This window comes from Acanthopagrus latus, chromosome 14 (assembly GCF_904848185.1).
Source record: "Acanthopagrus latus isolate v.2019 chromosome 14, fAcaLat1.1, whole genome shotgun sequence".
NCBI classification, from domain to species: domain Eukaryota; kingdom Metazoa; phylum Chordata; class Actinopteri; order Spariformes; family Sparidae; genus Acanthopagrus; species Acanthopagrus latus.
The window spans coordinates 17,192,778-17,218,311 of record NC_051052.1 but is presented as its reverse complement, the minus strand read 5'-3'; the positions used below and the strand labels follow the sequence as shown (position 1 = coordinate 17,218,311).

The 25,534-nt window shown below is 44.7% G+C and overlaps 2 protein-coding genes and 1 long non-coding RNA gene across 11 annotated transcripts in view; 1 reads left to right on the top strand and 2 right to left on the bottom strand.

The window, feature by feature from the left end:
- Positions 1-17,875, top strand: part of acss3 (acyl-CoA synthetase short chain family member 3) — a 41,374-nt gene extending 23,499 nt beyond the window's left edge. For 2 of the 3 annotated variants that reach the window (XM_037120938.1, XM_037120939.1), the window contains 7 exons: positions 12,859-12,954; positions 13,212-13,275; positions 14,789-14,870; positions 15,192-15,314; positions 15,691-15,790; positions 15,932-16,107; positions 16,529-17,875. In XM_037120938.1, the coding sequence (XP_036976833.1) occupies positions 12,859-12,954; positions 13,212-13,275; positions 14,789-14,870; positions 15,192-15,314; positions 15,691-15,790; positions 15,932-16,107; positions 16,529-16,612 (725 nt within the window). In that variant the 3' untranslated portion in view covers positions 16,613-17,875. Of the gene's footprint in view, positions 1-12,858; positions 12,955-13,211; positions 13,276-14,788; positions 14,871-15,191; positions 15,384-15,690; positions 15,791-15,931; positions 16,108-16,528 lie in introns of those variants that run through there. The other variant, XR_005078785.1, reaches the window with a different exon arrangement.
- LOC119032129 lies at positions 3,818-9,829 on the bottom strand. Its single transcript, XR_005078790.1, has 3 exons — positions 9,548-9,829; positions 4,060-4,229; positions 3,818-3,874 (listed from the first exon to the last, which is right to left on the bottom strand). It is a non-coding gene; the product is annotated as an uncharacterized LOC119032129 (long non-coding RNA).
- ppfia2 (PTPRF interacting protein alpha 2) overlaps positions 17,876-25,534 on the bottom strand; it is a 164,525-nt gene continuing 156,866 nt past the window's right edge. For 3 of the 7 annotated variants that reach the window (XM_037120932.1, XM_037120935.1, XM_037120936.1), the window contains 3 exons: positions 24,668-24,824; positions 22,210-22,304; positions 17,876-19,392 (listed from right to left, as the gene is read on the bottom strand). In XM_037120932.1, coding sequence (XP_036976827.1) covers positions 22,246-22,304; positions 24,668-24,824 — 216 coding nt within the window. In that variant the 3' untranslated portion in view covers positions 17,876-19,392; positions 22,210-22,245. The other 4 variants (XM_037120934.1, XM_037120933.1, XM_037120930.1 and 1 more) reach the window with 4 other exon arrangements.

Genomic DNA, 25,534 nt, shown 5'->3' with positions numbered 1-25,534 from the left:
GCTGAAAAGCTGTAATCGATGTCGAGGGGAGAAAGAACGAGCGCCATGAGCAACGATGGGAAGAGCAGAGGGGTAGAAAGTAGAATAATATGAGCTCCTGCTGGGTTTTTGGGGGGGACAGGTTAGCATCATACCCGGATATGTTGACCCAAAATGTGACACGTCTATATGTAACTTTCTTGACAATATAGAGCTGTGCAAAGATGATGTCATTTTAATATTATTGAGGGATTTAGGATGCTTATTGGGAGCAATTCGGGGGTTCAGTATCTTGCTCGAGGACATTTCAACATGCAGCTAGGACGAGCTGGATTCGAACCAGCGACCTTAAGATTACTAGTATAAGTATTACTACCTATGACGCTCTACCTTCCGAGCTACAGCCACCCAGATATGGCTCTATCGCGACAGGAAAGTTTAAGGTTTAAGAGGCTAAGTGTTGAATTTAATGGATGTTTTGTTGTCATGCAGTTGACCACCTCGCCGCGCTGGGCTGCCTGTGGGTTGCAGATGTGGATGATCTTGCAGCTAAGGTGGAAAAACAAGTGTATTATATTTCCAGTTAGGGTTGCTGCGGTGCGGAATACCCTGCAATAGCAACTTAAAGGTGCACTATGCAACTTTTAGTAGTAATAGTAATAACTTATAAACATTAGAGAACAAAAATATCAGAATATAGGATTATCTAACCAACACAGTTACAAGAGATGGAGTGAAATATTCATTTTGTGTGTGTGTGTGTTGGAAAGTTGTTGGAAATCCTTGGAAATGCTTGAGAGGTGCTTGTATTTGTCCCTGGAAAAGGTGAGGGGACCCTGAGGTTCCTGTGCAGTGTTATTATGTGTCAGTGTTTGGAGGATGGAGGGATAATGGTCCTCTGAGTTTCTGTACAGAACATCAGGCTTGCTCCTTGCAAGTCAGCGTATGTTTCACGGCCAGCTGAAGAACACGCAGTTTATTTTCAATTCACTTTTAAGTGAAAGCTTTATTTATTATTTGGTGCTGTGTGCAAATATATATATATATAAAAAAAGAGTTCCTGGCTTTATAAATAATAAGTGAAATAAAATATTTTTCACTTGATTTTGTTTTTTGATCAAAAATGCGTTTGAGCCCCAGACGTGTCGCTGACAGACAGAAGTGTATTCTCCTGCTCTGCAGTGTGAACCTGCTCCATCATCACTGTGCAGCCCTTCATTCATCAGCCTGTGTGTTAAAAGATGCATCATCCAGTTCGCTGGACAACTCTGACTTCTTTTTAAAAGGCTGGAAACAGTTCATCAACAGTGTGAGGCGCATACAGATGAAATATTAAAGACGGCTCAGGGTTCGGTTTGCATTATTTTCCCATCCATCCCCTGGCGGCTTTCTCTACCTCGCAGCCAACTGGTGGCTGGGTATCAATTTGGATTTGCGAATGGTGGCATCACACAAAGAGCTGGAGTCACTTCTACCACAGACCTGCAGAAGACGTGGTCAGCTGAGGTGTCGAGCGGCAGCGTGATGTATAGCAGGGGAGAGGTCGCGGGTTAAAGCTCATCTCAGGTCCTTGCATTTAAAACATTGCTGCCAGGACATTTCTGTGCAATACACAGCCACAGATTGACTCTTTGTCAAACATACATTTCGTCAGTGAACGCCAGATTTACACATTCTTTCGCTAACAAGCTCACGTCATCGACTAATTTGGCCAATGTAGCTTGTTGATTAGTTTTCGCTCTGGATCTCTCAGCTGGTGCGCTGGAGATTATCTTTCATAATTCAGACTGGAAGTGATCGGTGTGCTCGTTATTCCCATGCGAAGCGGACTCAATCATTTCTCGCCGCCCCCCCGTGCTGACATCTGATGTGCTGATTCATCCTGTTCCCTCCACACAGGCGTTACAGCACGCCGCTCTTTATTGCACCTGTGTTTTCTCCCCCATTTCTCCACTCCTTCATCTTCACTATCATCACATTGTGTTTGTGTTTACACCCCCTGCTAACCCTGCACACACCCAGGACCGACATGCATGCGCAGTCTGTCACCTTTGAGCCACCTGAAGCCACTGGCTCCCTTCCCTTTATGTGCATATGAGAAAATATCTGCTATTTCTGAGGCTGATAATAATCTGTGCCGCTATTTTAAGACCCAAGTGCCACTGGCGGCGGGTGGAGGGGGGGGGGGGGGTGATGATGAAGGTTGCTGATGTCACTGGTGTTGCCTGGCAACAAATGTGTGTTTCCAGTTGGCAGGGTTCGGCTGCCGCGCCAGTGAATAGCGGTGGATGGACTTACAGTAGTTGTTTTATGGGTTTGTCTCTCTCTGCTTGTCTTTGTTTCTCCGACTCTCTCAGACAGACAGCAGATGCCTTTTGTACACAGGGTGGAATTAGCTTTAAAAAGTGAACTGGACCTTCTCAGAGCGCCTGTCTTGTCAAATAAATTGTAGAACTGACTATTTCTCCCCGTCGGCCTTTGCCAAAGGCATTGCTGGCACCGGTTTGTTTTCCACACATCCTCCTCCTCCTCCTCCTCCTCCTCCTCCTCCTGGAGTCGGAGCCCTCAGAGGGTCAGCGAACGGCAGTTTTATAGCTTCCTTGAAAACGCTTTCCTCACGCTGAAGCAAAACAGAGGCTTTAACTGCCCGGCATTCACCAACTCAGCACATAGACAGCAATACACCGGGTCAGGGGTTAAGAAGGACTCTTAACCTGAAACCAGAAAGCTCAGCAGGAACACTTACAGGACTATTAGCTCTGCAGCGTTGATTTAAATCAGAACACACGATCCCCCTGCAGGATGTCTTTTCACAAGGAGCTTCTCAGCGGTCAGATTATTAATGGGTTGGTTGGAACCCTCTCATGCCCCGAATCTGTGGTGCTTCTTCGAGAGGAAAAAAAAAAGGAAAATAACTGATTCAGAAGAACTACGTTTTGCATTGATATGACATCATATTGTGCAATAAACAGCGAACAGGTCAGGTTTTCTGTTGAGTCACATGCAGAGTATTGGGTTTGGTGCCGTTGGTATTTGACAACCTTGTAAATGTGACTCAACACTCAACTAGCTTTCTTCAGAATTATTAACACTGATATGGCCACACTTGTAGTTTAAAACATTACAAGTGAGATGACATGCAAACCAGACGTGGTCGGTCCTCTTTAATACCAGTTTGCAATGTAAGAGGCTTTAGTCCAATAGTGCCATGTAATTTTTGGCTGGGAAATAAACTGACAAACTATATTGTAAAAAAGAGATATTTTTACACCAGTTTTACTTACTAAACAGAGTAATACAACCATAAATAAAACTCAGCGAACCAGTCTTGTTTTGTCTTTCTGCAATCACCTCTTTTGGTTGAAATAAATCCTCAATTCACCGAATATTTATTAAATGTTCAGATGTGCTGTAAATCGCCTCCATACCTTATTTTCTGTCTTCAAACTGGCTTCTGTTGGTCGCAGTCTGGGGTCCAGCTGTAATCTCCACAATCCGGTCGAGCCCTGTTGCCGGCGGTGACCCCCCTTCCCCGTCTTCTGAGGTGATGGTAGAGGCCAACTTCCATCAGCTAAAAGGGGCTAGCTGAGCGACTTGCTAATGCTACAGCTAAAGATAGATACAGCAAAGAGAAGCAAGTCCAGTATAGTGAGCAGGAGTTAGCCATTGTGCTGCCCCCTATATTTTTGGAGCTGCCATCAAATTCTTGCCATTTCCTACAAACTGTACCGTCAAGCTAAATTGTTGTCCTTCTCTGTGGACACTCTTCCATTTCAAATTTGTTGTATTAAATTTATAAACTAAAAAGATAAAAAGAGACAGTCAAGTCCCCTCCCACCTTATTCGTATTCTTTCCCACCACTCGTCTCCACACAGGCAGGTCCCTCAGCTTCTTCTTTAAAAAAAAAAACAACAAAAAAAAAACCAAATCAGAATACATTTAGATTCAGTGAAATAGTGCCTGAGTCGTGTCACCCTCCTGCTCTGTTGCCCACCTTTGGGAGCTGCGTGGGAGCTTTGGCTTTGTGCCTCATGTCATTCAACACCGAGCAAACAGAAAAAAAAGCTGCTGTCTCTTACTCTGTCTCATTACGTTGCTGCAGAGACAGAAGCGTCGTCGCCGCGGCTCCTGTAATTACATCTCGGAGAGCCGAGGTGTCAAGCTGGGGACCGCCGTCATCGGCTCTCTTACCCTGGGTATTCGTCTAGCGTTCACTCCAAGCCATTGTAGCATTTGTCTGCCGAGGTTTCTAAGGCACAAGATGGGAGCCTTTCATTAGCAAGTTAAGTAGTGAATTTGTATGCATAAACTTAGCTCTGAGCAAATGAGCCGAGCTGTCTGAAAAGTGATAAGGGAGGCAATGTTTTTAGCTGATGGAATGAAATTATCCCTTGAAGAGTGCCGGTAGTAAAAAGGAGAGTGTGTGTGTGTGTGTGTGTGTGTGTGTGTGTGTTCGTGTGTGACTGTGCACACGTTTCACATGACTGCTCATCTTGCTTTCAAGTGTCTCTTCGGTGGGCAGCATCTCCAACCTTTTCCGATATCTGCAGCCCACTCGGATCCCCCCCGCAGTTTTACTTTCTCCCTCGCTCAGTTTTTTGTGCTCTCGTTATTTTTCTTCATGTTAACACGCAGCCCAATCAGAAACGCTTGGCTGACCAACCTATCGGGATCTGTCTTCTGTGTTGGTTCTCATCAGCAGACTGCTGTTGATGGTCTTAGTCTGAGCTGTTTCAAGTTGTATTGTTTAACGCTCCAGGCAGAGCTAATCCCGCAGGTCTCGAGTCAGATTTGTTCGTCAGTCATTTTTTCGAAAAACCCACGCTGTCAGACGGAAAAAACCATGGAAACGACAACACCGGAGCTAGAGATGTTATTGGTGTGTTGGTGGAGCACGCTGCACAGGGTTTATTTATGATCTCTTGTTTCAAATGCTAGCAGTGTTTTCCTTCCACTACCATTTTATTTAAGGTTGAGGAATTCTTGGTCTTCTTTTTCTTTGTCTGAAGCGAACAAAATATAGATTTTTTTTTTTTTTTTTTGCTTTGTAGGCCAGTTGGCTTGCAACTTTTTTTTCTCTTTTGGCCATTCAGATCATCTTCCTTGATGATGGAGGTTCTTCGTCAATATTCCAGATGCTGTATCGTAGACAACCAGACGTGCAAACTGAACCACGCTGATACAGATCAGATACGGCACCTAGAATCATCTTCCTTCCCCTCAACGTCCTTAGTTAACATCTAGTTTAACCCCAGACTGAGTGAACCCAGCAACAACACATCACCTGCTGTACGTATGTACTTAAAGCAAACCTGTGGCTACGTCTGACAGCGTTGTTATTTACACAACTCACGTTTAAGTGACGAGCGATTTTCACCAAATGTTCCTGTTATGAGCTAAAGAACGCAAAGCTGTAATCTTGAACAGTCTCTTGTTTCACATATTCTCTTTGGTCTCCCGCGCACAACATGGATTCTTGTACAAAAATGTAATCTGTACTGCAGAAGTGGGTCCTACACCCGGGGTAGAGAACCCCATAGACCGATAATAACCAGGAGGAGGCTGATAAGAGATGGTGCAAGATTGGAGCACGTACAGAACACCTTGCACAATCAATACTGGTCTTATCCTCGAATGTGCTGACATTGATGCAAATGTCTTTGTATAGATTTATCCCAAACTGAGCGATTTTTACAGAAGCTTGGTGTTTAACTCGACAGCCCTGTTTGCAAAATCGCTGATTTACAAGAAATGTCAAGCTCCGGATAATCTTGACAGCTTGGAAGAAGCTTTGTTTATGGCAAGAAAATATGCCACAGAAAAGAGAAATGAGATTTCACGATGAGCTGATACACTTTGGCATCCACAGGCGGTGCGTCAGCGGCACAACTCCCCCAGACTAGAGAAGTTTTCAGAGCAACGTGTCAGACAGCAGCATGGCACCGTAGTCATCTTCCAAAGGCACATCCCCGCAGTCCCATCAGAGAAGGGGCCGGACAGTCGGAGAAGACGGATCCGTTGAGGCCAAATTGTTCCAGAAAGCAGAGCTCAGAGCTATACTGCAGTGACGGCAGTAAAACACCAGCACCTTGCCGGTGTGTCACAGTGGAAAGTGTGGATGAGTGACATGCTGCATATAAAAAAAAAAATGGGAAAAGCAAGAAATAAATATACCAGGGATTGTTTGTGTTGGTATGGGTGTTGTATATTCATACTCAAGTTTACTTTGGCAGATTTCCATTAAACTTTTGGTGAGGATCCAGATAAAGTTACGTACCCAGGAACTTTCCCTCACTTTAACATTGACAGTGAAGGCATTTTTCATGATTTTTGTTCTCAGGGAATACAGTGCCTTCAGTCCATAGAGCCTCAGCTTTTCACAGACAAACACTTTTGCCAATGAAACAGTTTAGGGGGGTTGGACGCAGCCAGAGCCGGGGATCGAACCATCGACCTTCCACCACTGCCTTGAATATGCAGATCAACCCCCTTGCCTGCTGTCACGCCCAACGTGGGATCAGTCAAAGCTTGCCTTGTGAAATCACATGATTTCAGGTCATGGATCCAGTAACAAGAATCTGGAAACAGCATTGGACGTTCCTACGAAAGCCTCTCAGTGGTACATGAAGCCAGGAAACACTCGACTTCTCGGGTATACCAGGATCTTTTCCGTGTTGTGTGGCCCATTAGAGACTTCCACCAACTGAGCTGGCTAACAGCAGATTTAGCGCCTGGTTAACTTGAAAAGAGATAAAAATGATTTAATCCTGCAGATCCTGCAGACTCTCCAAATGTTATCAGACTCAAATTCTGGTTGTGAAAGAGTCATTTGAGGGGGTTTGTCTTCATTTCCTGGGGGCTTGGTTAAGGGAACGTTATCCCCCATTCGTCTTCCTCCTCCTTCTATTTGGTGCCAAAGTATCTCTTTCCATAGAGAAAATTAAAAAATGTGTCCTTTGTTCTATCTCCAGTAGGAGTATCTCAGGAGCTTTAAGCACTTCTGGTTGCCTATAATTTAAAGCCCAATTAGGAGAAGGGACGCACAAACCTGTCATCAGGCAGCAGGTGCAGGCAGCAGCATCCACCTGACACCTAATTTAAATGTTTCGACGGAGCAGCCACACTCAGACGTGAGAGTCAGCCGGTTAATTGCTCGCTTTCTATCAGACTTTTTCACAGTCTTTTATAATTATTTAGAAAATCGGCACATTTTCTGTTGTATTTCTGGCTCGCGGCCCGGAGTGTTAGATCGCAAAGGTGAAGTAAAAAGGAGGAGAGGGAGACGCGCTCATCACCCCGATGCAGTCGTTTTATTTCAGCACGTACTGCGTTTTCACAAAATGCTTTCATTGGAGTAATAACTGCTCCTCTCCCTCCTCCTCCTTCAAGTTTCATATTCTACGCCTGGTCGGTTCCACCCTCACCCTGTGGCCGGTACCCTCCAGTGACCCTGTGCTCCACACGTCTGTGTTGTGTGATCCCGTGTACTGACAACAGGGTAAAGGTTCTGTTAGAAGAAAGCAGTTTTGCAGAGGAAAAAAAACAGCAGTTCCCACCCGAAGCTGCTCGTAATGAGTGCGGCTGTTCGATGGCAACTTTCTTAGCTGGAAGGAGACGCCACCGTATCGCCCGTCCCTGCATCCTCCAACAGCCCTCTCTCTCCCCTCAGCCAATTCATCACACTCAAAATGCTTCTCACCAGCCAGGCTCATCTCCAGCAGGTCGAAGGAAGATTGATTTGTTTGTGTTTGGAGGCAAAGGGAGTGCGAGGGGAGCGAGCGGGAGCCAAAAGAAAAGGAAAAGACAGAGGTGGGAGTCGGGGAGGGCTGATACCGAGGTGTGTGTGTTTGCGTTTGTGTGTATCACTGAGTCACACCAGCAGTCAGTCAGACAAGCAGATAGACATCCACGCTGCGTGAGTGTCTGTCTGTTTGCGTGTGATCGAGACATGCCCGCCGACGATGGTTTCAATCCCCCCCTCCAGCCTTCACTCAGCTGTCTCAGCTTGTGCCGTCTACCTGTCCCACCTGGCATATTTAATCTCCTTTCTCTGCACTACGTGAACAGAATAGTAGCAGTGGAAGTGTTTTGTCTGTTTCACCTCAAGTTGTTTAAGGGCCAGTAGTGGAAAACATTAAAAAATGAACCAGAGGTATCAACAGAGTGTGAAGAAATAGCATTTCTGACATTATGCCTCTGTATTGTGTTGTAGAGGTTAGGGTTAGGGTTAGGGTTAGGGTTAGGGGTTAGGGTTAGGGTTACTGAAGTTAGCATGCTAACCAGCCAGCTCCCTTTTTTGAATTGCTAACTGCACGGCTAGTTGAGCTAACTAGCTAACATCAACTAGAGTTAGAATCAGGTAGCGGCTGATTACAAGATCTTCTGCCGTCGAAATTTTCGGAAAATGTTTTTCCGACTGGGAAAATTCACATGACCGCCCTCTGCAGTCGGGACAGCAGCTTGGAATATTTTAGGACACGAGTTGCTGAGTTACACGATGCCAAAACATGGCGGTGGAAAGTAAACATTGGGTTGACTAGACAGTTTTAGTTTTTACATCCTGCATGATGCACATTATCATGCAGAAGTCGGAATAACAGACTCGGGTAATCTGAGACCATCTGAGAAGGAACAGCGTAATCTGCTGATGTGCATTTGTTGTATCAGGGTGTGAATTTAACAGGTGGCCAGTTCTTACATATTGCACCTTTTTAAACAGACACAATTCTGGACAAATATCCCAGTTGCATGAGATTTTGATGGTAGATGCTGTTCGGTTATTTCAGCGGCGAGATTATACTGTGAGGGTGTTTACTCATATTTCAACATCAACAGGGTAGAATCAGAGTTTTGAATAAATAATAGAGTAGAAGTCCTCCTCAGTCGGCTGCGGCCCCTGTAGCATGTCGATAAACCTTTCAAAATGCCAGACTGTCAGAAATATTTCCAGGTAAGCAACATTTTTTAATCATTTCTGTGTCTGTTCCCACCAGCAACACCTGCTGTGTTACGAGCTATTATGCCTTTGTACCCTAGCAGTTCTTAAAAAAACACCCGCGTCCGTCTTTGAGTTATTTACCTGACAGCTTATCATCGTTAACGTTGGATGTGAGGACACAATTTTTGTGGCGATGCGGCTAATTATCACTGAGATATCGTCCCCCTTTTTTGAAAAGGGTTCAATTTCATGCCTGATAGCTGCACAGCCAGTCTTCCAGTATGCCTTGTAAAATGTCAAGGTCCAATTATATTGTCTTTTTTCATTTGGGGTTTTGAATTTACTCACCGGGCCTGAACCGCCGCCAGCGAGCCCCGGCTCCTGCTGTAAACAGCCAAGTTTAAACACTCCACTCAGGCTGACACGGTTCAGCGCTTGTGTTGGGCCCTAATCGACGAGCAATTCAGCAGAGCTTTTAAAGGACCCTTATGGCATTCTTCAGGGTCAGACCCATATATTAGTTTTGCCAATAATGCCTCGTTATTTAGAAGTGGTTGAGATGATGTCATCCGGGTCCTCGAGCCATCAGCCTTTTTTTTTTGCACAAAATACTGATTATCAACACTGACCTTGTTGCAGTGTTTGCCCTTGCTCTCGTTCCTCTCAGACTATATGGCGGCCATAAATGTTACAGTCCAAAGTGTGGTGTGCTGCTGAACACCTGAGGAGAAAGAAAAGGGCGCGATTGGTCGACATGGGGTCTGTCATCGCTCTGTCCCGACCCTGCTCTCTGATCAGGTGGCGGGAGCGACTCAAAGCCCCCCTGAAGACATGAAAAGTCTTTTTTCTTATCATCAGAGCTGAATGCTGTCTCAGCTGACAGCGACAGCCTTTGAACCCTGCAGGGAGCGGCTAACCTGCCACTGATGAATGAGGCCGTACGTGGTTGGCAGTTCAGAGGCCACTGTGGCTGGTGTCAAGAAACCTCCCCTCTTCCTCCTCCTCCTCCTCTTCCTCCTCCTCCCTTTCTTCATTTGATAACTCAACCGTCAGCCGCCTCCTGCCCCCCGGCTCACGTCTTTGAAGCCTGCTGTGTTGGAGTCTGAAGCAGGTCTATAGCTGTTTGCACTTGTCTGAAAGGTAGCAGAGGGAAGAGGAAGTCCAAATCCAGTTTGATTGAAAGAAACGGTACTTTAACAAGATGCTGGGATTGATTTAGTCTTGCTGCGTGTTGACCTCATCTTACTTTACAGGTACCTCACGACCTGAACATCCTGTTCCTTCTCTCTGTTGGGATCTCACACTCCTGAGCCAGACACACACCTCGCCAGCATATTGCAACTTAAAGGGAACTTTAAGGAGTTTTTGACCAGCGGTTCCAATGGTTTTATGATGAGCGACAGATGGCAGCGACGCACAATCAAACATGAATGTAAAGGATAAAGGATTCGCAGTTGCTTTGTGAAGAAGAAGAAATGCATTCAACGCATTTGTTATCAGGCATTTCAGCAAGGGAACACTGAACGTAAACACAAGAAAACTCCACAGGGCACCTTTAGCTTAACAACCCCAATTCCAAACAACGCTGGGACGCCGCTTTGAAAGTAAATTAAAGCAGAATGCAATCATTTGCAAATTAGCTGTGTTAGCAGACAGCAGTTTCACAAAGTGCTCCCTGCTTTAACGAAGCGATGAACCTCAACACAGCCTTGCTTGAGATCGACTGAGCGTTTTGCCTTTTCATTCATCACCTGTTACTAATACGCCTTTTAGACTGGACATAAAACCCCATTAACGCCCATTAACATCATCTGTCTTTCACGAGTTAAAATCGACTTTCACTCTTGCTCCAGTGGTTACAGACAGCTCTGATCAGCTGTGATGAAAACACAACACTCGGGTGGACACGCTAAAGTACGCCCCTTTTCTGAGGTGACGTTATGACCGTAGAGTTTAAGGATGCTGGATTGATCATACATTTACATCTGTTCCCTTTCAAGCAGCGCCCCGGCATCGTTCAGTCAGTGCTGAGTTTGAAAGAGCGACTAAAACTGAAAGATATGAAGATGTCACTGTGCTCACCAGCGGCCTGATGGGTCCTGCACATGAGCAACTCTCAACAGAGATGAGAAAGAAGCGAGACGTCTCACTCCTGAGCGACTTCCATCATCACCTTCAAGAAAAAATGATTTATCTAATCCAGAAATTGATGAAGTCTTTTTAAAACAAGTGTAATGTCCTCTGGATGTAGTCTAATGATCTCCTGCTGTCTACTGTTCCCTGTTTTTTGCCGGTGCATTCCTGATGATGATGATCATGACACACAAGAGAACTATTCAGTTGCCTATCTTTTGCTTACCTGGCTTCAGAAAACCTGCACATACATGCTAATTTGGGTGTAAATTGGTACAATCGATCAGTTTACCTGTGGAGTTTTCCCAACCTGTTGCTGCATCAAATTCAACGTTGAACAGTGAATGTATTGTCTTTGTCCTGTCTGCACTTGAGTATATGTCAAGAAGGATGAAAAAAATGATTACATACTGTTTAATGTTTCACACGATGGCCCAACTTTTAAAAAAAAAAAACGGCTTCCAGTTGTAACATTCGTCTGATGCTGGTGAGGAGTTTCTCACTGCAGCCCCATCATTCTGTCTGGAGCTGACAGGTGTGCAACCCCGCGGAAGTCCTCTGCTGCCGGTTCTCCCCCTCAAGGTTTAATGAGGCGCCTGAGCTGCCTTTTTCTGCACGTCGCCGCCGTATCGACGGAGCTGTCATTTGCATAGCCGGCCTTCTCGCTCCGATGTTGCGCCGCTGGCCTTTGGCCCTCTCGGAGGACGAGCCTCCTCTTCCAGCAGCTCTGCCACCGACTGCGTATTTCAGCAGAATGCATGATTGAAGCGGTTTCCTCACTCCCTCCCTTTCCCCTTCCTTCCCTGTGCAATAACTGATGCGATTTGGGTTTTTTTTTTTAGTGCACCTTGCTGCATACATTAGCATACTAACAGGGGGAAAATGCCATGACACTCGTGGCCACAATAACTCAGGAAGAATACATGACAGGAACATCGCACTTACAGTGCCACACACTCCCTATAGGCTCCATGATGTGATTACCTTTCGGAGGCTCGCTTGTGCATAAATTAGCATGTGAGTGAAGAGGAATAACAGCGCATTAGATCATTTTGGCCTCCTCTTGTTTGTTAGCTGCGTTAGTGTCATAAATGTCAGACGGCCGATTGTTTCCCAGGATGTAGATGAGAAGATTAATCTCCGTCTTTGCGCAGGAGACAGAATGAATCGGCAGATAGACAGATGTGGAAGATTATGGAAAAGTAGAACAATTGATTGAAATCGTCACGCTTTAAAGGTCATTTCCTGCCGTCTGTCACATGTTGTGCGCGCGCTAGGTTGAGACATCAGTTAAGTAAAACTCTTTGGATGGGGGAAATGAAAGAAATGAGGGACAGATGGAAGCATTCAGCCGCGTCTTTGTTCTCTCTGTTTACGCCGAGGAACAAGACGAGCGCCCAGCGACTGAAAAGGAGTGTTTTTCTGAGACAGATGCTGAACTCGGGGCTCGTCTGCCGCTGTGTGATTTCTGATGTAATCTTGCTCACCGAGCCGGATCGATTGTGCTGTTTGCGGGCCGCGACAAACAGGCACGACTCTGCTGGAAGTGGAGCACAGCCGGGTTGGGGTTGAGCCCACAGGAGCTGTCATAGTTCTGTATTATGTAGGTTAATGCTGCTCACGGAGGCAGCCACTCAAGCTCTTTGTGCGAGGAGGCGGGAAAGTCTGAAAAAACATGGCGGTCGTGTCAAAATTTTAGCGCCGCAGCGAACGTTCAAGGCTCTTTAAGGCTTTCACCGAAACGTTACAGGTGTCCGACACAGACACGAGTCCTCATGCTCCTCTTTTTCTGCCTCTCTCTCACCAGAAACTGGCTCAGCCATCACCTCCTCGTGCATCGGGCTGGGGAACTCGCTCACGCCACCTGCAGGCCAGGCCGGAAAACCCGTTCCAGGGTACAACGGTAAGAGCCTGCACACCGTAGATCAACACATCCTTGTATTTTGATTCTTTGCTTTGCCATTGTTTTAACGCTCTCAGTCAAAATTGCCTCCCCGCAGTTTCAAAAAACACAGAAATACCAAAAAACAGGAGAGTTTAAATCTGAGCAGCTGCTTATGATTCCCTGCAGGGTGTTTAAATGTTATTGCTTTTCAAGTTTGCCGGTGGGTGAAACGCCGCCTCTGAATATGAATTGCCTGCTCTCCCCCTCTCCACCAGTCACGGTGATCGATGATGACATGCGGCAGGTGAAGCCGAGGACCCTGGGAAATATTGTGGTGAGGTAAGCCGGGCGGGTTTTCTGTTCACAGCCGCGTGAAGCAGCTCAGACGTCGCTTCGCCTTCCGCCTGTCGCTCGCACATGCACGCACGTTTGAAATGTGACATAAACTCTCAGCGTTTTAACCATGAATCGTTATAATGAACCACCACAAAGAGCTTCACTCCTCTCTGTTGCCGGGGTTGAGAATGAAGGAAACCTGTGTGCTTGCTGCCCGTCTAGAGCTCCACTTCAACAAAAGCTCCTGCAGCCCTTTGAGCTGCCTTATCTCCTGTATCTGTTATCACCCTCCAACTCCCATTTCCTCGTTCTGTGTCACTGCTGGTATTGACTCAGCGCCAGACAGCGGGGATTTCCAAGGGATTCACATGCACAGAGTGTTCAGGGATGACGACAGGTGGGGCACGGCGGCGTGGCTGCACTTCCTCTGTAAAATCCTAATTATTGTAGATCGTTACAGCTTAAAGCTCATTTCAGGTGACTATACATACACGTACATGAGTTCAGACATGTTTGAAATCGGGAGATAATGTGTGTGTGGAGCTAAAGAACTAAGATGTGTATTTTGTCTGGATGTGAACCAAGACATCACAAGCTGTAACTTTAAAAATGCACTCAATGAAGAACAGGTGCAGTAGGTGTCACACAAAGTACAAATATCCATCTACGAAATACAAAAAATATGAAATAACGGAGAAGTTATATAACATCTTTGATTTTTAGATGTCTGCAATTATTAACACTCACATGAAAAGTTCCAGTTTTCACCTTTGAAGTTTTTCTTTCATTCGGGTAGAAAAACAAAACGTGTTGCTATTAACTGACAACTGCAAACTCTCCTCAGCCACTGATGTAAATGGAAACAATCTTACTGGTTTTTAATAAATTGAAAGCACTGTTTAGGAAGAAGTTGCAGATGGGCGGCAACGGTGTCACAGACACATGGGAATTTCAAAATAAAAGCATATGTAAACCATGGCGGCGATCTGAATCGATGTTTTAACTGCATTGACGCTACTGGATCAATGATAATTGAATCAATTACGCTCACTCCCATTTATATCCTCACCGCTATTCAACAAGAAGTGTCCCCCTAATGGACCTCAGGCATAAATGAAATTGATATATTTTGTGCACAAGAGGGAAAATGATACTTGAAAAGAGTGTCAGGATGCTTTTTATCATCCATTTTCTGCCGCAAAATAGCGTTTCAAAGAAGAATTCTGATTAGGACGTTTATCTTAGTAGTGAAATTAATCTATGCAGAGGCATGTCGAGGGTTCAAACTCTGGAAATGGGATCATCTCGGTCAAGCCGCCGGTCAAGACGGTGGGATTACTGCTGGTCTCTGGATAAACAAAGACTGAGTGAGTGAGCTCTCGTCTCCGCCGTGCTTCGGTTCAGGAGAGGTTAAGTCCAGCAGAGTCGGTCGGGCTGTGTGTCTAGACTGTCATCTGTCTTCTCATCATCACGGCTTTATTGGGTAAAATCTGACAGAGACTTTTTCCCCCTCCAGGTTACCTTTACCACCTGGTGCAGCACTGTCATTGTGGCAGAACAGGAAACTGTTCAAGGAGCTGTACTTCACTAAGTTCCCAGTAAGATGCATCATCATTTCCTCACATTCGGATGTTTATTAATCATTAGATAGATTTCACAGCAGACTGATTTACTCCGAGAACATTTGTATTTCTTTAAAGTGCTACTCAGTTCTGTTTTCAGGGCACTGGATCAGTAATACTACAGAGTTTGTGGTACAATGTGGCCCTCTGCTGTTGAAATCTTTCATTACAGAGCGACTGTTTCTGCAGCCGTGTTGACGTTGGAATGATAAAATCAAAAACAAGCTGTAATGAAACGCTCATACTCAACTCATCGTGATCATTCCATTCAGTCTTTTCTCTCCGTTCCACCTTCAGGGTTACTATGACACCATGGACGCAGGCTTCGTGGATGAGGAGGGCTTCCTCTACATCATGTCTCGCTCTGATGATGTCATCAACGTGGCCGGCCACAGGCTGTCCGCTGGAGCGTTGGAGGAGGTAGGAGAAGGACGACAGCTGACTTTTCTTTGTTATTACTGCTGCTACTGCTGATAGTTAGTAGAATAGGTAATTCTCGGTGAATTGCTGATCGTTTTGATAATTTGAATGATTAATCAATTGTTTGGTCAGTTAATAAAATGTCAAAAACATGTGAAAAATGCCAGAAGATGTCAGAACCCAAAGTGACATCTTTACATAGCTTCTTTTGTCTAATAGTCCAAAACTTTTAATTTACTGTAATGAATGACAAAGAAAATCAATAAATTTTGCCATTTAAGAAGCTGCAACCAGCAAACGTTGACGAACTGATAATCAAAATATTTGGCATTTAATTTTCTTGCGATGTCTATGTTTTGTGTTTCGTGTTTTGCAGTCGGTGCTGCAGCACCCTGCCGTTGGCGACTGTGCCGTGGTGGGTCTGGACGACCCTCTGAAGGGCGTCGTGCCTTTGGCCCTGTGTGTGCTCAAAAATGGTGAGGCATGGCTCATCTGTAGTGTGGCGTTAGCTTATTCTGTCACACATTATTTTCCTTTTACCCTCATGAGGCAAGATCAAATTCAGAATGGCTTTAAAGCTACATGTGCTCGTCGGTATCACGTCCTGTGTGTCTCAGGTGTGCAGAAAACCGAAGAGGAGATCGTCAGTGAGATGGTGAAGCTGGTCAGAGACACCATCGGACCCGTGGCCGCCTTCAGGAAAGTGCTTTTCGTCCAGGGGCTGCCGAAGACGCGCTCCGGCAAGATCCCCCGCTCCTCTTTAGCCAACCTGGTCAACGGAAAGCCCTACAAGGTACGACTCCACTCCTGCTGAGATAGTTTTTTAAAAGTTAAAGTACAGCAGGATAAAAATCGCTGAGGGGAAATACTGTATGTATGCACTTTTTTAGTTTTTTGTCCCCTGTGCGAAGCTTTACAGTCGCTCAGGAGACAGTAAAGCTCATTATGCAATTCAGGGCTTGAGTAATGGTGGCGCATTAGTCGGTCCTGCACTCATTAAAGAAAAACAAACTGAGGGCTCATTTGGGATTTCATCCCTTTATAGTTACTGACTCTGGTTTCTGCTGATCAGCAAGAGGGTGACAAACTCAAGAGAGCAATACTGCTCAAAGATAGACTTTTAAGGTTTCCGTAGATACACAGACAGCAGGTTTTTGTGGCATTAATTTAGTTTTTAAATGAGATTTGTGTTGCCTTTTTTTCCCCCTTTGCAGATCACTCCAACCATCGAGGACCCAGAAGTGTTCAAAGACATCGAGCTGCAGGTAGAAAAGGCCCTGAGACCTCCCGGAGCCTGAACGCATCAGCTGGAAGAACAGAAGGAAACTGAGGGGTTGGATCAAATACGAGCAACAGGAGCAACTTTTTAAGAACTGGCTCTGAGCTTTAGAACTATGAGTAGACGTAAGATGAATGATTAGTCTTATTCTCCGAAGTGGAGCTGGAGGAAGGCGCTGACTTGGAAGCGTTGTCTCCTCGATCTTCATGAACTGTGAAAAAACAATGAAGCGAGGTAGTAGAAGGACATTCACCCCGGATCAAAATACATTATCCATCTAGATTGTTTTACTGTGAGTTGTGGCATTTTGGAGGTATCGTCCGTGGAGTAATCCGCCATGTCTTGAATGTCTTTTGGATGGCGGGGCTCGAGGCACCAAAGAAAAATGTAAGAAAAGGTCATCAGCGATTTTTCTCTTTCCAGAAGTTACGACTCAATTACTCAAGATAATCCGCAGAGCTCGTCGTGAGCAGTTTCATGTACAGTAGGGACTATTTTCTGTCCGCATCACCACGCAGGATCCTCTCATGAATGAGCGGATGCACGCTTCCTTCTGTGCAGCGATACGGACGGAAAGTAGATCCAACATGAAACTGCTCCCGACAAGATCTGTGGATTATCTTGAGTAACTGGGTTGTGATTTCTGGAAGGAGACATTGTTGTTGTAGTTGTTGATTGTATGTTTTTGGTGCTTTTTGAGCCCCACAAGCCACGTGCCATCTCCTACTAGTTTAATTGTATTCTAGAAAAGGTGGAGAGACGTCGGCCTTCTCTCAAATACAATTAAACAATATGGCAAGCGACAGAGATAAAAACGAATGAAATAGTCTGTTTATATTTCCTTAAATGTTACACGTAATTGACCAATAGTTGTATGGTACCTGTGCAGGTATGTTACATAACGTAGCACTTTGCTTACGTACTGTACGGTCTTGGTATTTCCCTCTGTGTGAGAGCTGTTCTACACTGCAAACAAGCAAGTAGTTTTCAAGATCTGAGCCAACAAACTATAAAACTTTACTACTGTAAAACGTGACATTACAACTGTTGTGCACAGAGAACAGTTTCGATGGGTGAGTTGTACTACAGGACAGAGGAAGGAACATGTATTTTTGATTTTGGGTTGAACTGTCCCTTTAATGTTTCCACTTGTAATATTGTAATTACTAACATTCTATTCTGAACAGTGATGCGATGTGATGATATATGAAATGACGCCTCGGAGCAAATGAACGTTTGTAATTATGAACGATGAATAATGAAGACGGCTCGTTCACTGACAGTAGTTTTTTTTTTTTTATTGACAATGAAAATTTTGCTTGCTCACCACTTAGTTTTGACCAAAGTACAAGAATAAATAAAAAAAAAAAAATGGACACAAAATAACAAAACGATTCATTGTTCGTGCAAATCGAGAAAAAAAAAAGATGTAAAAAGAAAAAAAAAAAAAAGCGTAAGACTTCGGTTCCAGTCGTCCATCAGAAATAACTCAAAGACAGAAAACGCTGAGCGGGGGGGAGGGGAGGGGCCTTAGGATCGACCACGCCCCCTTCCACCACGACGTAAACAAAGAGTCAACAGTTACACCAATGTAAGTCACAGCAAGCAACAGGGTTTTTGTCATTAAAGGTCACCTCACTTCAACATTGTCATATACACTCTACGCACACGATGAGCTAAAGCAGTCTGTCTTTCAGTTATTTCCTCGGTTCTGTCGACGTGGTGTCTGACGGGGGGGAGGGGGAGAAGGCCAGCTCGGCTGAGTTGTGTTAGTTGTCCATTTTGTGTTGACGTGTTCGCCCGACAAAAAAAACATACAGTACAACAAGTGACAGGTTCTACGGACGACGTCCTGCTTCTTCTTCTTCTTCTTCTTCTTTTTTGTTGTCTTGTTCTCTGAGAGAAGGTTTCTTGTGCAGCTTCGGAGAGCAGCGGCGTCTCTTTTGCTTGTTTTTTATTCGTGTGTCCTTGGCTACCGATTAGTCCGTTGAGAGTTGATGCGGTTGTATCAAAGTGCTTGTCACGTCGTCCCCGGTTGCGTCGACGCATCCTCTCTCTCTCTTTTTTTTTTTTAATACAAAAACGCTCCCGTCGGGAGTCCGTAAAGAAAAAGGGATATAATGACGTGTTGTCGGTGGGGCTCAGAGTGGTTATATTTGTACTACGCCGCTAGAGGGCGGGTTTTCACACAACATCCAGACGACTCCTCTCTCTATGGCGCAGCACAGGTTCATCATCAGCATCATCATCATCAGCACAATGAAAAAATAAAACCATATGTACAAAATGATCTAGAGGGTGGAGGGTGGAGGGTGGAGGGGGTATGGAGACAGTTTAAAGAGCAGCATATATTAATCTATGGTCCACTAAATGAGGTGGCAGGGACGTTTTTTTTTTTTTTTTTGCACAAACTCTCAATATCTTTTTTTTTTATACATAGATGTGTGTATATATTAAAAAAATGGCATATTTATGTACAGATAAACCTACACATCTCCTGTAGAAGAAATACACAGTACGTTATGCTTCGACAAGTTACTGTACATGTAAAAGGTAGAAATGGGGACAAGGTGGGGGGGCAGCCTGCAGGACAGATTAGCACCGGCGTCTGGTGCCCGCATTGTAGGTGGGCGTGGAGGGGAAGGGGAGGGGGGAGTCGGGTTAGGGGAGGAGGGGAGGGAGGGAGGACGGAGAGGAGAGCAGGGCTTCTTGGCAGTGCGTGTCGTCAGAATGGTTTTGTCTCCTCGGCAGGTCGGCCCATCCAGCGGCTCCCCCAGTTATCTCCATTCAGAACTGTACCTGAGGGAAACACAACCAGGTGTTTTCAGTGAACCGCCATGTGAAATCCTGACAGTGAGAGACGCTCCTGAAAAAGAAGATGTAATCAATGTTTTTGGGTTTTTTTGGCTTAAAGCTGGGAAGGTGACTTTGGAGGGAGTCATACTAGTTGAGGATGCCCATATCGCCTAAAATAGGAGGAGTTTTAATTGTATTCTTCAACAAACAAATCTTATTTTTAATGCAGCTGTATGGCAATTGATTCACAAACATTGCTTCTTCAGAAACAAAACCTCACAAAATGAAAGTTAAAAACAACATTTAATGCCACAAAACATGCAGATTATCCAGGTGGACCATTAACATCTCAGATGCAACAGTTGGGTTTTTAACATTTTCTAAAACAGATTCTCGATTTTTATTTATTTCACCAGGACGGCGTGACCTTTGAATGCACATTATGTAATTTCAAAGTTTAACTGTATGATGCGGACCAGCATCATAGCTTATTTACTTGGTTACACATCACAGGTAACATCCTCTCTGAATAATATGATATTTATAAAGCTGTCAAATAAGTGTAGAGGATTGAAAGTATGCAGCAGCAGAAAAGAGAAATAGTCTTCAAATTTTGAACAACTTTTTTAATGTTTTACGGCAAATGATTATCTGTTCTCTTGTTAAGTGGTATCAGCCCGAGAAGAAATCGATCTCCAGCTTTATTGTGTCACAGCGTCGAATAAAGACTGTTTAATGTGTATATGGAGACTGATAAACAGAAAACAGCACAACTGATGACAGAACAATTTGACAAAGCCGGAACGATGATTTTTTGTAGATTCAGGTACCGAAATAAAGTGAGAACGCTGCAGGGTTGTTTTTCTGGGCGCATCGGTGGAAATCGTGCACCGTACGTCTGAAGTTTGCGGTGTTGACGTCGAGCAGCGGCTGGAAGAATAGAAGCAGCCGAGGGTGAGACGGTCGAGCTGAGTGCAGCAGCAGCAAATAGCTCAATAAACAAAGCGAGTTTTAGTTTCTGGTACTGCACCAGAACTCAACCCTTTGCTCCATCTGAACTTTGCACTGTGCTCTGCTGTGTGGGAGTACTTAGAAGAATAAGCTGATGAAAGCGTCAGTAAGAGCCTGCAGGCTGCTCACTGGGACCAGCCAATTCTTTGGAAAACACAAAATTATGGTTATGAAGGAATAACTCAACACAAACTTCTCCCCGCTGACTCCAGCCCTCCCTCCTCCACCCCCCTCTGCTTCTCTTTTAACTTTATCTCTCCTCTTTCACTGTTGCTCTTCTTTATTTCCCTAACACTGCTATCTAACACGACAGTGTTTTCTATCATTATTATCTGTCTGCTGCGCCTCCAGCCGAGCCCTTTATTACATTCTAGGTGTTTGGAATAATACTTGTGAAGGACTCGGTGGTTTTTCTTCTCGGTTGCACTCACTGCAGAGAGATCTGGATGTTTGTTGCTGAACTGTAAAAACATTTGGATGAGGCACTTTTGGCCACTTCTCTGGACCGACGCGTGCTGAATGACTGAAACAGTGATTTTGCAGAGAACTCTCCTTAAAGTCACACATCATAGCATATGAGGGGTAAGACTGATTAATAATAGATGTATGGATTATATTTTCCCAGTTGTTACCGCTTCAAATGGAAAAGACAAATGAGTTTATCTGAAGTGTATTTTTTGGAAGTATTTTCGCTGCTTATAAAGACGATTTACAGACATGCTTCAAGGTTTCCGCGGTCAACTTTTCAAGTTGTAAGAAAAACCTCAGAGCCTTAGTTTGATGTAACTTTACAAGTATGACATATAATATATATTTACAGCCATTTGATCAAAGTGTCCACAACTTTCTGTGAACAAAGTCGAATCTTTCTGCATTCCAGACAACTTGGAACATTTAGAACTAATGTAACAGCAGTTCAAGTCGTGGAACCAACTTTCAAATGAGTTCGGCGGGGACTTATTTGTATCTAGATGATGGAAAGTTTACAAAAGCTTAAAGTGCCGTAAAATCCCTCCTCTGTTTTTTGTGAGATGTGCGATTAAGCTGCTCTGCTGAGTGTTTGATTGTGTGTGTTGGAGGAACATCAGTGGTTTATTCCTGGGAATCAGCGTTTTGTTGTTAAACAAGATGGGAAATTTCGAGTTGGGAGTTCAGGCCTCCGACTTTGTCTTGAGTGCAGCACGACGCAAACTAATGATTTAACAACGGCACCGTCCAGGATATGATAGCTAAACAAAACATCTAAAGCAAAACCGGGTGTTCTCTCTCTATCTCGCTTGCCACTTCATTTCTGAGAGTTTATGATGCAGGTTCAGAGAGACGGCGCCGTCAGACAGAGCGCCAAATCAAAAACAACTTGTGAGAAATTACACTTTTTCTCTGAGCACCTGGTGGAACAAAGACAACAGTTGGAAGGGATTCACGAGGATTATTTTTAGAAGCCTTGAACGCGATCACGTAAACGAGCACAGTTAAGAACTCCTCGTGCATTTGAAGCGGATCTCTAAACCCTCGACAGTGACTCACTCATCTTTTTTTTTGTTTTTTGGACGGACATTAAAGTGGAGACGTCAGCGTGAGACCGCGGCTCGCTGCTCGCCACCGCCGGTCTTCCATCACCTCATCACAGCTACCTGGCAGAGAGACATGGCAGACGCTCGCCAAGCCGATGAGACAGACATGCTTATCTCGGGGAAAACAATTGCGCCCCCCCTTCACTTTCATCTGATATCTGTTTGGTTTTTGTTGAGCACTTCTGAAGAAAGCTGTGTATTTGACAGAGACGAGATTCTGTGTTGGGTTACATACAGCGTACAGTTTAAGGTCCCTCTCTTCCTCCTCCCCTCAGCAGGAATAGGTTCTCACCGTGGAGCTGTCCAGCCGCTGCACTGCAGAGGGTCCGACTGTAGGGGGAGACAGCGAGAGAGAGAGATGTTTCACATCTGCATTTTACCGCCTCGTCCTCATCAGACGGACCCCGGAGTGAGAAGGAGACTTCCCTCCACTCGGTCGTCCTCAACGGTGTGAGCGTGATCACTTCTCCTCACACAAACAGAGATTCTACTCGTCGAGTCGGCTCCTCAGAGGGAGGAGCCGCGTTTCAACGCACTCAAAGGACGTTTTTTTTTTAAATTTTGAGTGGATTTAACACCAGCAACAAGAGTTGAGTGTGTTGTGGACGTCACAGACCGGGTGGGGAGGGAGGAGGAGGAGCACAGAGAGTAGAGACAGAGGAACACAGGGAGGCTGTTTCAGTGGAACGTCTTGTTAGAGGAGAACATTGGCCGGCGCAGACAGATGATCTCCTGGTCGCGTATCGCGGCTCACGTGGCGTTGAGTGAAGACAGAGCCGCCGATACACTCCGCATCCTTTCAGAAGACGCCTTCCAGGTCGTCACAACGTGGATCTGGAGCTTTAACGTTTCAGTTCAAGGACCATTTATTTACTTACTTACATCATTCAGTTCATCTTCATCAGCGCCTTCTGTTTGCTCAGCTGTCACACAACTGTAAATGTTCAAAACACCAGTCAGATATAAAGGAAAGACAACACGTCTCCTCCTCCTCCCACTGTGCAAATATGAAGCCAGAACATCCTGGATATGAGTGCTGCCATCTCGCAGTGGATGCCAGGTTGGTGCATTAGTCATTGAGAGGTGGAGCAGTATTAAAGTCCTGCACAAGTCCAAGCAAATAACTAATAGAAACCAAACGGATCAGAAAGATGGATCCAGATGTTCTGGCTTCACTTTGTGGCAGCAGTCGTGTCGTCCCTCTTTATAAACAGTCAGTGGTTCAAACCCGACATGATTCTGATCACCTGTAGCCGAGATTAAAGTTCATGCTGGTGATCATTAAAGTCTGAACACGTGCAGTTACAAGTCGAGCAAACTGAACCTGCTGGAGAAGACGTGTGGTACTGCTGAAAGCTCCAGAACAAGTCAGCAAGAGTTGATCTCAACCTGGTTCTGACCATCTTTTCTGTTTGTTCTGGGCTCGTCACGATAATTGCCATTTTATTCTTTTTTCCATTTGTACATACATGAATCAGTTAATAAATCAATATTTGTCTTATTTAAGATATAAAAAGCCCCCGAATAAAATCCATTCCAATGTCTGAATATCAAGAAGTAAAAGTTAATTGCTTCTTAATTACGGGTGCATTTTGCGTTAATATGCTATTATATTATCATTAAACTGTATCAGTGGCAGAAAACTGTCTTAAAATGACACTAATATTAATTATCGTAATTATTTCTGGTATTATTATTATTAAGTACTTACTGTGACAGGCCTAACTGCTGCTAATTACTCTGAACGCACGGCAGATAATTGCTAATATCTGGGAATACAGTGACATCGCTATAAAGAAGCGAGCAAACGAGTATCCAGATGAGAATCTCTAGTTAATTTAACTGCCGACATTTCAGGTGAAATGTGAAATGACGGTCAAAGCTCCAAAACCACGTTGTAATAACCCGGAGTCGTCCTTCGGTGACGGCCTCCTTCAGCCATTGTCCTCTTTTAACAGCAGAGGGATGAGAAATGACACAAACTGTCGGTTTGAGTTCTTGAGACATCCAAGACGTACTGTCCCCCTATGTAAACCTCCTGATTCAGGCCATCTTACATAGCACCGCTCAGCCACCTTTTCTGTTTTGCTGCTTTAACTTCAAGGGCCACGACCAGCAAGCATGGGTCCTAATCCATAACTTGACCCCCTTAGTTTCTTACCACCGGGGCGACTAAACACGACTATTTTGCAACTCTGCAAAACAACACCCTTGGAGTTGGATACCAGAGAGATTCAAGAGTGATAGAGAGAGGAAGAGACAGACAGAGAGAGAGAGGTGAGGAGAAGGAGAGATACAGCAGGACAGTGGTTGGCAGAGACCATGTGTGAAGAGGAGGGGGGGTGTATGTAGAGTCAGAATACACGCAGGGCCGACAAGCCCGGGACCGTCAGTGGGGCATAGCTGACCTTGAAACCAATCCAAATACATGTCGTCAGGACTGTCGTCCAGCGCCTCATAGAGGACTGCAGAGCAGCCGTCACAGAGTCGGAGAGAACAAGAGACATGGTCACAACACAGCAGGGAGCAGCGACTCCTGCGCTCAGGCGTGCTGCTTTCATTCACCAACAGGTGGTAGTTTTGATATTTGAATGTCATGTACTGTATAAAACAACACAAAGCCTTGCAGAGATAATAATCAGCCAATGGGTGAATGAGGGTTAGGAGGTAAGGTGCGTGGGACGGGCGCTTACCCTCAGGCGGAAGTCTTCGCGAGTGGCCGGACGTCGCCGTGAGACGGAATCCAGCGGGGAGCGTCTCTGCTGAGCCGGGCATCATACTTATACCGTGGACGTCCCGGGGAGGGAACTGCCTCCTCCACGACGGACCGCGGAAGTCTTTGTCATCACACTGATGAACGGAGGAATGTGAAAGTGATACACTCTTTAGTTTTCATCCAGTTGGATGGAGACACGTTACAAAAAAAAAAAAAAAAAAAAACAATTTATGAGGACGTTCATATTTGGCATTTATCTGATCACAAGTGGACAGATTCTTAGTTTCCTGCTCTAATTGCAAAGTACTGGAACAAAAACACAAATACAGAAATATCGTCATTTATAACGTTTGTCAAATTTACAAGACAACAAGACAGCGTTCCACAAAGTTTAGACAGTTTCTCCTAAGAATAGTTACTTTCTCCACAGAGGACAAAGAAGTTTCCTTTATTGTTCATAGGAAAATTAATACATTAATGTATTGCATCTAATGCCGAATTCACAAGAAGACACAAATAATTTAGAAATTGTTAAATCCAAGTTTTGCGAAGTTTGTTCAAGTTCTCCTCACTCAACAACTCTTAAAATCACGCAAATTGTTAAGGGAGTCTGGTGGCAGCTTCTAGCTCAGTGGTTGGTTGAAACAGTGTATTTAAAGGCTTATTTTGAAGGGAAAGGATGATAAAAGATGCTCACCGATGACATTTTTACATTAAAATTGGAGGTTATTTTGTTTCTCTTGGGTAAACCTACAAAAAATGTTGATTGATTCTCAATCTGAGACATTCAAAATTTATGCTGTGAACATTAATAAGGCTGGTGTAATTGGTACGAGTGCTCCGA